At 58.9% G+C, this 14,481-nt stretch overlaps 1 protein-coding gene across 1 annotated transcript in view; it reads left to right on the top strand.

Annotated features, from left to right (window-relative positions):
- The window catches only part of PRKAR1B (protein kinase cAMP-dependent type I regulatory subunit beta), a 69,472-nt gene that overhangs the window by 4,921 nt on the left and 50,070 nt on the right, over positions 1-14,481 (top strand). Inside the window, exons 3-4 of the mRNA XM_065923632.1 lie at positions 7,413-7,583; positions 9,982-10,073. Coding sequence (XP_065779704.1) covers positions 7,413-7,583; positions 9,982-10,073 — 263 coding nt within the window. The remainder of the gene's footprint in view (positions 1-7,412; positions 7,584-9,981; positions 10,074-14,481) is intronic.

The following is a 14,481-nucleotide window of genomic DNA, read 5'->3' as shown; positions in this document are numbered from 1 at the left end:
GGCGGACAGAGGTGTCCATCCGCTGGTCTGGCGTTGACCTCCTCTTGGGAGGGCCATCCGCCCCTGGCACATCGACAGTCTAGGCCCTCCCTTGCAGGGGGCCGCCGGGGAAGCCACGGTGGGGGGTGCGTCCGCGTGCATCCTGGGGGCCGACAGTGGGCTGCATCCGGTTGGGGGCGGCCAGGTCCGTTGTGGGGCAGCACGCTCTCCGCTCTGGGGGGGCGGGGGGAGGGGGCTGTGTGTGCATGGGGACCAGAGGCATGCTGGGAGTCTCTGTGCCTCCCTGTGATGTTTGATGTGAACCTGTGACTGCGTAAAAAAAGACAGACTCTCTGAAATTAAAAAGAAAAAGTGGGGCCCTCATATCTTTGGCCCTAATGATTTCTCCCCTGCTTTGCTGAGACGTCCGCTTAGCTGCGTGGAGGGGTTCGGGAGAGGCAGACGTCAGCGGGCTGAGAAGATGGAATAAAGAGGGTGTGGAGACCAGTTAGAAGTGGGGGAGAGGGGCTGGGCCGGGTCTCCAGGCTTCTGGGTGGACGTGGGAGGGTCCTGGGCCCTGTTAGCACTGGACAGCTGGCCCCAAGGTCTGGGGGAAGGCGGTGGAGACAGCGGGCTTTGGGGGAGGTTGAGGTTGGGGTGTAGGTGTGTCTGGCAGCACAGTGGGTAGCCATGTGCCTGGGCTGAGACGGGCCTCAGAGCACCAGTGGATCAAGGGAGTGACATTACTGACCAGCGCCCACAGTTCACCTGAAGCTTCCCTCATGGTGCACACTCTGTGGGTTTAGACAAGCACGTGGAGTGTCTCCATCGTCACAGCATCATGCAGGGTCGCCGCGGCACTAAAAACCCCTGTGCTCCACCTGTTCACCACTCCCTCCCCCAAGCCTGGTGGCCGGTCCTTTCCCGGTCTCTGCGGTTTCCGGAAGGTCACAGCACGTAGTCGTTTCAGACCGGCTTCTTTTCCTTAGTGGTTCGCACCAAAGCGTTCTCTGGGTCTTCTCATGACTTAATAGCCCATTTCTTTTTATTATCTAATAATATTCTGTTGTCGGGATGAACCCCAGTTTATTTATTCATCACTGGCTGAATGACTGGCTGTTTCCAAGTTTTAGCAATTGGGACGAAAGCTGCTATAAACGTCTCTGTGTGGGATCTTATGTGATGCAGGTTTATCTCGTTTGATAAACACCAGGAGTGCAGTGCTGTGTTGCATGGAGCAGACACCAGAGTGTCTTCCAGAGCGGCTGCCCCGTTTTGCATCCAGGCGTTTTGCAGCCCTGGGTGAGGGTTCCTGTCGTCTGTGTCCTGGATTCTGGTCGTCCCCGCAGGCCTGCAGCTAGCTCATTGTTGCTTTAGTTTGTGTTTCTCAGATGACACGTGAGGAGAAGCAGCTTTCCCATGCTTGGTTGCCATCTGCAGATCTTCCTTACGAGAGGTCTGTTCAGATCTTTGGCCTGTTTTCCATTCGGGTTTGTTTTCTTATTGTTGAGTTTTAAGAGCTTCCTAGGTGGCGCTAGTGGTAAAGAACTGGCCAGCCAATGCCAGAGTCGTCTGGTTTGATCTCTGAGTCGGGAAGATCCCCTGGGGGAGGAAATGGCAACCCACTCCAGTCTTCTTGCCTGGAGAATCCCATGGACAGAGAAGCCTGGTGGGCTGCAGTCCACGGGGTCACAAAGAGTTGGACATAACTGAAGTGACTTAGCACGCACACACAGAGCTTTTTGTACATTTTGCATACGAATCCTGTCTTAGATATATCTGTTTTGCAGAAATTTTCTCCTAGTCCATGTCTTGTCTTTTCATTCTCTTGATTATATACAATTTTTTTTCTTTGGCTGCGCATGTGACTTGCAGGATCTTAGTCCCCCGACCAGGGGCAGGGCCCAGGCTCCACTGTGAAAGCACAGAGCCCTAACCGCTGTACCGCCATGGAATTCCCTGGCTGTGCGTGATTCTGAATCCTCCTTTTCGGTGTCTTAAACCAAACTTTACACAGTTACTAAATTTACTAAAAGCATGATTTAATGGTGCAGTGTATTCTATTATATAGATGTTTCTAACTTGATTTAAGCCATCTCTTATTGTTGTTGGTTGAAGTAAAAAATTTTCAAGCCCTGCAAGAACTTTCCGGTGCAGATACCTTGTTTCCTTAGGATGTGTTTTAAGACATAGAATTATGAAGCTCAGAAGTACCCACTGATAATAAAGCCACTTCTCCTAAAAGGTTTCACTCGTTCATTCATTCATTCCGCCAGTTTTTATTGAACACCTCCACGTGCCGGCACTGTCCCAGGTGCCGAGGACGTGCTGGTGAGCCCCCTGGGAAGCCCCCCGGGAAGCAGTGACTCCATGCGGGCGTGAGCGACGGCGGGCCGTGACTCAGGGAGGACACAGTACCTGCCTCGCGTCGTCACTGAGCTTGGTTTCCTTTTCCCGTCTCTGTCTCCTGAGATCACGATCGGGTTACATCAGAGACCCTAGCAAGATGTGTGTGAATCAGAACTTTAGAGTTTGAGAATGAAGTACCCAGTGTGACTTGTTATCTCAAGGGACGCCAGGACGGGTTTGTCTTTTTCTTACTCAGAAACCAAATTCTTTTACTGCAATCCAATCAAGTTACAAATTTTTAATAAAAAGCCAGAAAAAAGAGAAGGAGCCAGAAGCCCCTACTTATGTTTGGAAATCAGTAACGAGCTTTTGTCTGTGCATCAGTAGAAGAAGACTGTCGTGGTAAAAAAGTTATGAAATATTTAGGTTGAGTGCCAGTAACAGCATTACATATCAAAGCATGTGAAATTAGCAAAATTGGTACCTAGAGGGAAATGTATGGCCTCATTAAGAAACAAGATAAATAAAAAATAAGATGAGAAATTAATGAGCTGTGTGTCTTAGTTTCCTCGGGTGGCATAGCAAATTGACAAGAAATTGGGCAGCTTAGAACAGGTATTTATTACCTCAGTTGTGCAACCCAGAAACCCCAAATCAAGGCTTTGGCAAAGGTAGTTACTTCTGGGGGCTCTGATGGGGGTCCATCCAGGGTCTCCCCTGCTTCTCGGGGCTCTGACGGGGGGCCCACCCTTGGACCCCCCAGTTTCCGGGGGCTGCCCTTGACTGGCAGACCCTTCACCAGACAGTCCCATGTTCATCCCTGTGTGTCTGTGTCCAGACCACCTCCTAAAAGGACGCGTGTCGCTAGATTAGGGTCACTCCGATGCAGCATGACCTCATCTTAACTTGATTGTTCCTGCAAAGAGTTATTTCCAAATTAAGCCACACTCGGAAGTTCTTCATGGACATGAAGTTTTGAGGGACCATTTTCAACCCATTGCCAGATGCCACCTGAGATACCAGGAGGAGAGAAAGCAAGCAAGACAGAAACATGGAAAATAAGGATAAAAGCTGAAACTAATCTAGCAGAAATCGAAGAAATAGCAGCAGACAATAAAATCAGAGTCTGACTCTGAAGAGACGGGCAAAGCAAACATCCCAGAGGGCTGCCACATTGTGAGATGTACACTAATTTGCCACACGCGGGGGAGGAGGGGGGTCGAGGAGGAGGGTGGGGAGGGTGTGGAGGGGTGGACTCAGATCTGCCCACGTTCCCTGGTTCAGCCCTGCTCATCTGGGTGGACTCAGAAGACACCTCCTCCAGGAAGCCCTCCTTGACTCCTTGCTGAGGATGGTCTAACAGCCTGCTATTGCTGGCACAACCCCTTGTACGCGGCTCTTTAGTGGTGCTCACCCGTCATCTTGCTGAGCCCTCTCACTGCCTCTGTCCTGTTTGAGCTCTGACAGTAACCTCCTTCATGACAGAACCACGCTCTTTTCCCCTGTTGCATTTTGTGTATGAAGCCTTGTATACAGAAGGTGCCCAATAAATGATCAAAGCCCTGTGTTTCTCTTCTTGCCCTGCGGCTGGGTGACCAGGTGCCCTGGACATGCCCCTTACCCTGGGACTCTCCTGCGAGTGAGGGGGCAGGCGGTGTTCCCGCCCAGTGAGTGGGGGGCGGGAGGAGGGGTTCCGCGGTCCCAGGGTCCCAGGCGTGTGGGGTGTTGGGGGGGTCAGCTCAGTCATGTAGCGTCTCCCTAGACCCCCCCGTCATTGTCTCCCCTCGGGCTGGAAGCCTGCACTTCACCCCCTCGTGTGGGAAAAACCCAGTCAGAAGATGAGCTGCCCACGCTGCGGCCCAGGCAGACCCTGGCCCCGGGGGCAGGACGCGGTCCCTGGAGCTGCCTCTGCGTTAGGGGCAGATTCCGCAGCTTTCTGGGAAGGCCGTTCCCACACTCTGGTTATGAAGATGCCTTTGGCCTGGAGTGCCTGTCCTGACCCTGAGTCCTCCACCATCCTGCAGCCCAGACAGCTCATCAGCCCGGATATGGGAGACAGGAAGGGAAGCTCCGAGAGCCAGAGGGTTTCCTGGAATCTCCCGGGTGGGGGGGTGTCATCCAGGAATAATGGTCTGGTGTGGAGGAGCCCTGGGGGGCCATGGCTCCCGGGAACCCCCCAGGTCCTCTTAACCCCCCCGAAGCGGCTCCATGCTTTGAACCACCAGTGTCCTGCCTCATCTGACCCTTTGCTGCCAAAGATGGAAAATCATCTCTGTGCCCGGGCGGAGCTGCTCATGGGTCCAGGAAAGCAAGGGCTGGACCTCAGCTTCCTGGAAGGAAAGCGGCTTCTGGCGGCTTCCCTGGGGAGCCCCGGGTCCTCGCCATGACCGCGGGCCTGGGTCAGCCTCTGTCCACAGTGCTGTGGGCCACTCCCAAGGCCAGGTCGCTCCATTATCGTGAAGTGAGTGTGTCCCAAACGCACTCAGGTCAACCAGATTGAAACCAAACCAAAACACAGAAAGTGGCAAGGGTGCCTGGGGATTGCACTGCTGCTGGGAGCGTGGAACGTGGCGGCCAGTGGAGACAGCTCAGAGGTTCTTCACTGAGCTGAGCGTGATGCCCCAGGGTGTCCCCAGGAACGGCACACAGTGCTGAGACACATGCCCGCACACTCAACACCCATGGCAGTCGAGGGGTGGACCCAGCCCCTGTCGACCAGCCATGAACGGGCCATCGAGATGTGATGGGATGGAGTTCGACTCAGCTATGGAAAGGAGGGGCGAGCTGGCACCTCAGCAACATGTGTACCTTGGAGACCATCAGAGAGGGAGGGCCCGGCATGGATGGACACGCACCGTGGACTGCTTCTGTGAAACGTCCAGAAGGGGCATGTCCACGGACATGGCAGGTGGGCTAGTGAGTGCCAGACCTGGGTGGAGGGTGCAGGGGACTACCAGGTGTTTGGTGGTGATGAGATACCTGGATCTTGGTGCCAGTGATGTTTGTATAACGTTATGAGTGCCCTCAAGGCCACAGAACTGCACACTTTTAAGACGATGGGCTGTTAATTTTATGTAGTGTGAGTTTCACTTCAATCGAAGCAAAGTCCCCTCATTTGCTCAATCACCTCTCGGGCCCCTCACTTCTGCAGGAAGCCTGGGGTCATTTCCTCCTGACCTGCTCCCACCTCTCTGCCCTGGGTCACCACCACCACGGAGCCTGATCACTTCTGCATGGCCTGACTCTGTGGACGTCCTGCGGTGGCTGGGTACCTCTGCTGACTGCTCTCTTCTGGGTGCCGGCAGAGCCGGGAGTCACTCTAGGCAGTCTGCACTGCACTCTGGGGGCCTTTACATGGTGTCGCTTCAGGATCCCACCGACTCACTTCTGCCTGACTACTGTTTTTTCTTTTCGGCCACGTGGCTTGTGGGATCTTAGTTCCCCCGACCAGGGATCAAACCTGGGCCCTCAGCAGTGGTAGCATGGGTCCCTAACCACTGGATCCCAGGGAATTCCCTTGTTCTGGTCTTTAATAATTTCTAAGAGCAAAGGCCCAGAGTGTCTCACTTGAGATGCAGCTGACATTTCTAGTCAAAATTCATGGTTTACAGGAGCAGTCGGTGACATTTGTGATGATTTCTGTGAACGCGGGACGGTCTTACCAACAGTTTCTAGTTCATTTCTGGCCGCTGCGGGTGGGCTTGCCCTGGTCGTGGCGTCAGGGGCTGCTCTCCAGCTGCAGCTTCTCGTTGCAGAGTGCGACCTCAGTAGTCGTGGTGCCCGGGTTCAGTTGCCCCGAGGCAGGTGGGGTCGTCCTGGACCAGGGATTGAACCCAGGGCCCCGCATTGGCAGGTGGGTTCTTCACCACTGGACCACCAGGGAAGCCCTTACCCACAATCTTAATGTTGAGTAGAACTAATGAAAATGATGTTTCCCTGGTGGCTCCGTGGTAAAGAATCTGCCTGCCAATGCAGGAAACTTGGGTTTGATCCCTGGGTTGGAAAGATCCCCTGGAGAAGGAAATGGCAACCCACTCCAGTTTTCTTGCCTGGGACATCCAGTGGACAGAGGAGCCTGGCGGGTTGTGAGAGAGTTGCACATGGCTTAGCGACGGAACAGCAGCACATTTCTAGCGCGTTGGCATTCATCTCTCACCCAGTAAACTGCAACGGTGGCACATAACCCAAGGACTCCTGGCTCCGGGGAAATACTGATGCCAATCTCAGGGAGGATGGGAAGGCTGTCGTCATGGTAACGGGAGAGCAGCAAGGCGTGACCTTGGAAGGCAGTTCTGGAGCCGTCGGTGGTGCAGCCCTCTCACCCACAAGGCGCTGGGGTTGCTGCCCAGCCTTGCGGACGCTGCGTTTGGATGAAGACCGTGTTCGGTGGCGTGAGGAAAGCATCTGTCCTCGGGGTCTCTGTAGATGCAGAGCTTGTGTGGAGTCAGCCGTGCTGCTCAGCCTGTGCTGCTGTGACCGCCCCAGGCTGTGTGCTGGGAAGCCCCGTCTCCATCTGGGGACCAGCTGGTCACCAGGTTGCTCTGGGGCTGTGGGGCTGCGGGGTCGGCCATGGGAGACCTCCACGTCCCTTTGCACGTTTTGGATTTGGGGGCCTCTGTGTGTAAACCTGGTTTTTAAAAAGCAGTAGCTTTTGGGTCTGTCTCCATGTTATGCACCCAACTCCTGTCTCCTGCGCCCCAGGGAGCAGAGCGCGGGCGCTGCTGCCCTTAGGGTGAAGCCTGGGGCCTGGGGGTGCCCCACGTGCTTGCTGGGGGCTTGGGTTGACTGGAATATGGTTCCAGGACACGTTGCTCAAAGTGTGAATGAGCAGAAAGCCTCCTGGAGCCAGGGTGCTGTGGCCGGCAGAGCTGTGGGCTGGGAGTCCTGGGGGGGGCAGGGGTCAGCACGGGGCACCCCTAGGGCGCTGGAGGGCGGGTGGTGGGGGTGGGGTCCGGCACAGGAGCCCGGCCAGGGTGCTCTGGGTCCCCTGCCTTCCCGGGACCCCACGGCCTCCTGGACGACTCTGGGGTTCTGCCACGATGGCCTCTCCTCTCACCCCTCCCTGTTGCCCCCCTGCCCCCCAGGAAGAAAACAGACAGATCCTGGCTCAGCAGAAGTCGGCCTCGCAGTCGGACTTGCAGGACGAGGATGTGTCTCCGTTGCCGCCCAATCCCGTGGTGAAGGCCCGGCACCGGCGCGGCGGCGTGAGCGCAGAGGTGTACACGGAGGAGGATGCGGTGTCGTACGTGCGGAAGGTGGGCCTGCACTGGCCCCCCGGCGTGCTCCGCCCCGCCCACAGCCCGGAGCTGCGCCGACCTCCCTGGGTGGGGGGCGGAGGGGGCGGTCCTGTGGTCCCCGCTGAGCCTGAGCCTCGGCGGCACTTACCTGAGCTCCCGTGGGGCCCCTGCCGCCCATGGTTCTTGATGCCGATAGGCTGGGGATAGGGTGGGTCCACCCAGGTTGTGGGGTGTGGGGGAGGAGCCCCGGGTCTGTGGCCACGCTTTCCTGTCCTCCTGGCTTCATCCTGCAGGCTGGACCCCGACCTCGAGCTGTCTGGAGGGAGCCCGCCCCACCCTGGCCATCAACCTCCCTTCCTCTCCCGCTGAGCAGAGCTCCCCTCTACCTTGTCAGGGGCCTGACTGGTGAGATAGCGCTGGTGGCCACGTGGCCCCCAAGGCCCCCTTGGACCTGTCAGTCCTTCTTATGCATTTCTACAGCTAGCTTTGCTTTTTAAATTTTTTAAAAAAGTAGTTTATGGCCATTAAAAATTTTCAACAATTAGGAAAATGTGAGTAACATAAGGTTTACCACCTGTGTTCCTGCCGCTATAACAAGAGGCTGGCGGCTTACACAGAAGACATGTACTGTCACAACTTGGGGGCTCAGGGTCCCAGACCAAGGTGCCGGCAGGGTGGGTTCCCGGTGAGGACCCTCTTCCCGCGTCCCCAGACAGTCGTCACCTTTGCACGTGTTTTCAGGTCGGGTTGGGGGGCCGTGTGTGGAGCAAGCTCTTGGGGTCTCGACTTACAAGGGCACCGATCGCATCCTGGGGACCCCGCCCCCACAACCTCCCCCGATGCCATCCCCCTCCCGAAGCCCCATCACCGCACCCTGTAACCTGGGGACCCTCCCTAGGCCGTGGTCCTTGGGCTTCGACATAGGGATCTGGGGACAGAGTGGCCACAGCACTTCAGCCACTGTCATGCCACAATCATCACCGTCATCTTCAGGATGCTTTCATCTCACAAAACTGAACGTCTGTCTGCATGTGACCACACCTGCCCCCAGCCCTCCCATATAATCAGGGAATAAAACCAGTGAAAGTGCAGTTGAGAAGCCCACCAGGACACTTCACTCCTGTGGCCGTTCTCCTAAAACCCAGGACTCCTGTCTAACGCGGAGTTCCCCAGACACACCCAGAGGGAGGGACCCTCTGCAGAGTAACTGGCCGCCCCTCCTCCAAGGACCTGTCCCCGACCAGAGGGGCTGAGGGGCGGTCGCCTGTGTGTGGCCTGGGTGGGGGCTGAGGAGGGGGGATGGATGTGTGGGTTCAGTCCCTGGGAAGGTGGTGGGGGTGCTCCGGGGCAACCCTGGGTGTCGCAGGAGGGCGGGGTGGCTTCAGCATTGCAGGTCTGACAGTGGTTGGACCTGAGGCGGCTTTTCGGGAGGCTCCGTCCTGCCCCCCAGGGGCCTCCTTTTACAAGGGTTCCGTGGTTTCAGACATAGTGCGCCCACCTGGGGGGTCCTGACGTCCCCCCATCCCAGCGTGGAAGAGAGCGAGGGGCAGCTGAGCAGGAGGCGGGGCCGTGTCATGGCACAGTCAGCCTCCCCCTCGGTGTCCTTTTTTAAGACCACGTTTCTTTTTTGAGCTGCCTCAGGTCTTAGCTGCCACGCATGGACAGCAGCTGTGCTCCAGGATTCAGCTGCTCCTGGGCTTGTGGGACGTTAATCTCCTGACCAGGGGTCAAACCCACGTCCCCCGCATTGTGAGGCGGGTCCTTAAGCTTCGGGCCACCGGGGAGGTTCCTCTTGGTGTCTTTTAAGGGAAGAACCTTGGCGTTGGAGATGCTGGTGCTGGTCACCAACGGAGCACATCGTGAGCGCCGCGGGCTGGTCCCGGTGGGCATGGGGATGGCTTTTTACCCACATTTTGGCCAACTGGGTCCAGACCCCTACCCGGCCCCTCCATCACCAGCTGGAAGTGTGGAGCCAGCCTTCGGTCACGTTATCTTTTGTTCCCCCAGTTTTCAAATATTTCAGGAAGTACTTACTACCTGAAGAAAAGCCAAAGAAAGAAAGAAAATTTTAAAAGGCATGGTAATCCAGGGGCCCGGAGGTCTGTAGTGTATTTTAGAGGCTCTGGCGGCCCCCAGCGCCTGTCCACCGAGACCCTGAGTTCACAGTGACACTCAGGCCAACTCTGGGTGACTCTCAGCTCCTTGCCTCTTCTTTACTTTTTAAATTTCAAAAAGTTGTGATGCTCAGCTAGCATTTCAAGTTTTCTGTCTACCATCACTGGTAGACACATCTTGCAGGCTGGGCAGCAGCATTTCTCGGGGTCTAGCAGGTACCAGGAGAGGCTGGTACCCGGAGAGGCTGGCAGGTTCAGGCCCTGGGATGTCACAGGTGTGACTTCACCTGGCCTCCCCGCAGGTCATCCCCAAGGACTATAAGACCATGACGGCGTTGGCCAAGGCCATCTCCAAGAACGTGCTCTTCTCTCACCTGGACGACAATGAGCGGAGGTAGGAGCTGGGGGCTGGCGGGACGCCCGCTCCACGGCACGCGGGTCGGCTTTGGGAGCACAGGCTCAGGGGGTGGGGGTGGCCTCCGGAAATGAAGCGCTGTGTGCACCTGGGCTGCCTCCCAAATCTGGGTCAGGATCGGAAGTGCCTGTAGGCTGGCCTTGTCACAGAAAGACACCTCGTCTGCTTGCAGAGGGCCGAACGCGCTGCCTTCTGGGGGCACGCGTGGAAGCACGTCTGTGCACGCAGCACGGGGTCCTGAGGAGGGTGACTGAGCTGGGTGATGGGCAGCACTGGCGGAAGGGCCTTGGGGCGGACGTGGGGCGAGGGTGCGGGTTACCCCGGGGGCGGACGTGGGGCGAGGGTGCGGGTTACCCCGGGGGGGGACGTGGGGCGAGGGTGCGGGTTACCCCGGGGGCGGACGTGGGGCGAGGGTGTGGGTTACCCCGGGGGCGGACGTGGGACGAGGGTGCGGGTTACCCCGGGGGCGGACGTGGGGCGAGGGTGTGGGTTACCGCAGGGGGTGGATATGGGGCGAGGGTGTGGGTTACCCCGGGGGTGGACGTGCGGTGTAGGTTACCCCAGAGGGTGGATGTGGGGTGTAGGTTTCTCCAGGGAGTGGATGGAGGGTGGGGGTGCGGGTTACCCCAGGAGGTGCATGTGGGGTGGGGATGCAGGTTACTTCAGGGAGTGGTCCAGGTCTGAAGGCGGTGGGGTGCTTTGCCTGAGAATTGAGACCATGCGAGTAATAGGGAAAGCTGGAACGTTTTGTGCCCCGCCGCCCGGGTGAGAGGGCCCCTGGGGCATTGGGCGCAGTCCTTCAGGGCTGACTCTGCCACAGCTGAACCTGGGTGGAGTGGGAGGACGCCCCGGCGGAGCCTCACACCCATGAGGAGCGCAGCATCTGCCCTGCATGCTCCGGGCCGTGTCACAAGGCTGCTTTCCTTCCCTGGCTCCTGCGTTTTTTAGGACACGCAGCGTTTGGATGACATGCCTGTCCTCAGAGGCTCGTTGAAAGTATTTGCCTGTTTAAGATAAACTCCTCAATGTGGATCAAAGAGTAAATGATGTCTAAAAATTTGGTTTTTCTAAAAAAATTCCTTTTCCCCCCATTCTCAGCAAACTGATTCATTAGCCTCGTTGAACACATTTTGAGAACAGTCCATGTAGGATGTACACATGGCGAACAGAATGAAGGGAGAAGAACTCTCTGTTTTCTTACAATGGCAGCTTTTGAAAAGCTGATTTTACTTATTCATCTGTGATTGCACTGGGTCTTCGTGCTGCGCACAGGTTTTCCCCTAGTTGCACCGAGAGGGGTCCTTGTGGCTGAGCATTCGGGCTTCTTACTGCTGTGGCTTCCCCCTGGTGCGGAGCTCGGGATCTTGGTCCATGGGTTAGTTGTCCGTGGAACGTGGACTCTTCCCGGACCAGGGACTGAACCCGTGTCCCCTGCATCGGCAGGCAGACGCTTACCCACTGTGGCACCAGGGAAATCCTGAGAAGGCCTCTTTGCGACCCCCTCCCCACAGTGACCACCTGCTGCAGTCTGGGGTGGTCCCTGCAGGCTGCTGTCTGTGAGCGAGTTATGTGGAGCCGGACGGGACACACGCATCTTCTGAGACGCGGGCCCGGGGGCCTCCCCTGTGACCCCTGTCTGGTGGTTGTGGGCCTGTCGCTCTACTGAGGGGTGGTCGGTTTGTCCACCACTGCCCTTACCAAGGCCGCTGGGACGTCTCTCCTGTGTTAGGGGCCTCAGAGGAGACCGAGGTCGCTGGGCCATCTCTCCCGTGTTTGGGGTGGAGACCAAGGTCGCTGGGCCGTCTCTCCCGTGTTAGGGGTGGAGACCGAGGTCGCTGGGCCGTCTCTCCCGTGTTTGGGGTGGAGACCGAGGTCGCTGGGCCGTCTCTCCCGTGTTTGGGGTGGAGACCGAGGTCGCTGGGCCATCTCTCCTGCGTTAGGGGCCTCAGAGGAGACCGAGGTCGCTGGGCCGTCTCTCCCGTGTTAAGGGTGGAGACCGAGGTCGCTGGGCTGTCTCTCCTGTGTTTGGGGTGGAGACCGAGGTCTCTGGGCCGTCTCTCCCGTGTTTGGGGTGGAGACCGAGGTCGCTGGGCCGTCTCTCCCGTGTTTGGGGTGGAGACCGAGGTCGCTGGGCCGTCTCTCCTGCGTTAGGGGCCTCAGAGGAGACCGAGGTCGCTGGGCCGTCTCTCCCGTGTTAAGGGTGGAGACCGAGGTCGCTGGGCCGTCTCTCCCGTGTTAAGGGTGGAGACCGAGGTCGCTGGGCCGTCTCTCCCGTGTTTGGGGTGGAGACCGAGGTCGCTGGGGCGTCTCTCCCGTGTTAGTGGTGGAGACCGAGGTCGCTGGGCCGTCTCTCCCGTGTTAGGGGTGGAGACCGAGGTCGCTGGGCCGTCTCTCCCGTGTTAGGGGTGGAGACCGAGGTCGTTGGGCCGTCTCTCCTGCGTTAGGGGTGGACACTGAGGAGCGGTCTTCTGCAGGGCCGGCTCCCGGAGCAGTGTGGCGGCACTGGCCAGGTGCCAGGCTGGGTTTTCAGGCTTGTGGTACATTGTGCTAGCCAGTCGCCCAGGAAGGCCGTAGGCATGTCCAGGAGACCTGAGGTTGGGGTTGGCCCCTCCTGGCCCCCAGCATGGGGACGAGGCTGCTTCCCGGGGCGGGCGGGAGGTTGGCGTTGGAGAGGCTCGGTCTGCAGAAGCCCGTGGGGCGGGCGGGGCTGGAGGGCCAGTGCTCCTCTCCAGGACCGCCCGCGCTCAGTCCTCCCTGGTGTCCTGGACTGCCCTCTCACTCTGCTCTGCAGTTCCTCGCAGACCCGTGGAAGGTGGACGTGGGGGACACCGCACAGTCACCCCCCGATCCCCTCTCCCTCTGCTGAGTAGCCTTCCCGGTGCTGGGCACCCCAGGTGCGATAGCCTGATACCACTTTGAGATGAGAGGGCGTCATTTCTCTGAAAACTGCTGACAGCTGGGCGCAGCTCACTGGCTTCCCTGGGAGCTGCTGAGCAGGTCCGCGGCCTGGACTCTTATGCCCAGAACAGAAGGGTTTGGGCTCAGAATTGCAAGGCTTCTCAGCAGGTCCTGCCCTTTCACGGCCCTGCCAGCCCCAGGCAGTGGCTGATGCAGCGAGGTCTTAGCTTAGGGCCAAGGCAGCTGAGCGGGACTCCCTCTCTGGGCGGTTTCTGGCAGCGTGTGTCCAGGAAGCATCTGGGGGGGGGGTCCTTTGCCCTTGACCCTAAGTTTCCAGAGCCACGAGGCTCCCTCTGCCTCTGACTTTTCTGCATCCGAGAGCCAGGTGGACAAGAAGTGGAGGAAGCAGATGGCTGGATTAAAATTCCTCTTTGTGAGGCTGGCGTGGAAAGAAAGCTTTCCACAGGGCGTGTCTGCTTCAGATCTTTTGTTTTGCTCGGAGGAAAACTCACTTTCCATATCGGAGCCCGCACACCCCCGTTTCTGGCCACGGCGGCCTCGAGGAGACCAGTCGACAGCTCAGGAAGCAGGTCCGGGGGCGCGGGTGGGGAGGGCTGTCTCCTGACCTTCCTCATGCTGGCTCCTCGTGTGGCGCCCAGCATCTTTGCTGCTCCCAGCTTGGTGGATGTGGGGCTTCGCGGCTCCGTCTGTGCTCGCCGCGGCCTGGTGCGTGCCGCCTGTACCCCCAAGCGTGCGGAACGTCTGGCGAGCCCTGATGAGCAGGCGGCCTGCTGCTCCCTCCGCCTCCTTGGGTGGGGAGCCCCCGCACATCCCCGCAGACAGACCCCGGGGGGACGCAGTGTGCTGCCCTGCAGCCCTCCCGCTGACCTCAGAGGTGACACAGGCCACCCCACAGTCGCGGGCTGGGCATCATGGCTCCGCCAGCGAGTCTAGCTGGTCTGCAGGTCCACCTGCTGGGAGAGCGGGGGGCCGTGAGCAGTCTTCCCTCTAAGGGAAGGAGCGTGTCATTTGGTCAAACCGCAGCACCCACCAGAGCTGGTCCCGGCCCCTCGGGGGCTCTGCGGCCTGCGTCCCGCCCCCTCCTGGGTGACAGTTCACATGGTCACGTGCCTGTGACTGGAGGAAGGTGGCGGCCCAGGCGCTGCCCTGCGAGCGGGGGTCCCGCTGTCCTGGGGCCCTGGGGGTGCAGGGAGCTGGCCCTGCCCTGCTGGGTCTTGGGAGCACCAGAGGGGACCAGGGAGCCCCGTGTCCTCGCGCTGGGGGCAGGGGTCCGGCCGCGGCTCTGTGTCGGGCCCCGGGTGGGGGCCTCATCGTCCCTGGAGCCCCCAGACGGCCGGACGAGCCTGTGACCGCGAGGCAGCCACGCTCTCTGCAGCTCTCATCAAGGCCGGCCTCCGTCCGCGCTCCCGGCCACGCAGCTGTCTCTCTCCCGCCCACCTGCGTATCTCGCAGCCTGTTTGTCCGCAGA

This window comes from Muntiacus reevesi, chromosome 2, assembly GCF_963930625.1.
Source record: "Muntiacus reevesi chromosome 2, mMunRee1.1, whole genome shotgun sequence".
In the NCBI taxonomy this organism is placed as follows: domain Eukaryota; kingdom Metazoa; phylum Chordata; class Mammalia; order Artiodactyla; family Cervidae; genus Muntiacus; species Muntiacus reevesi.
This window is presented reverse-complemented; position numbering and strand designations above follow the sequence as displayed.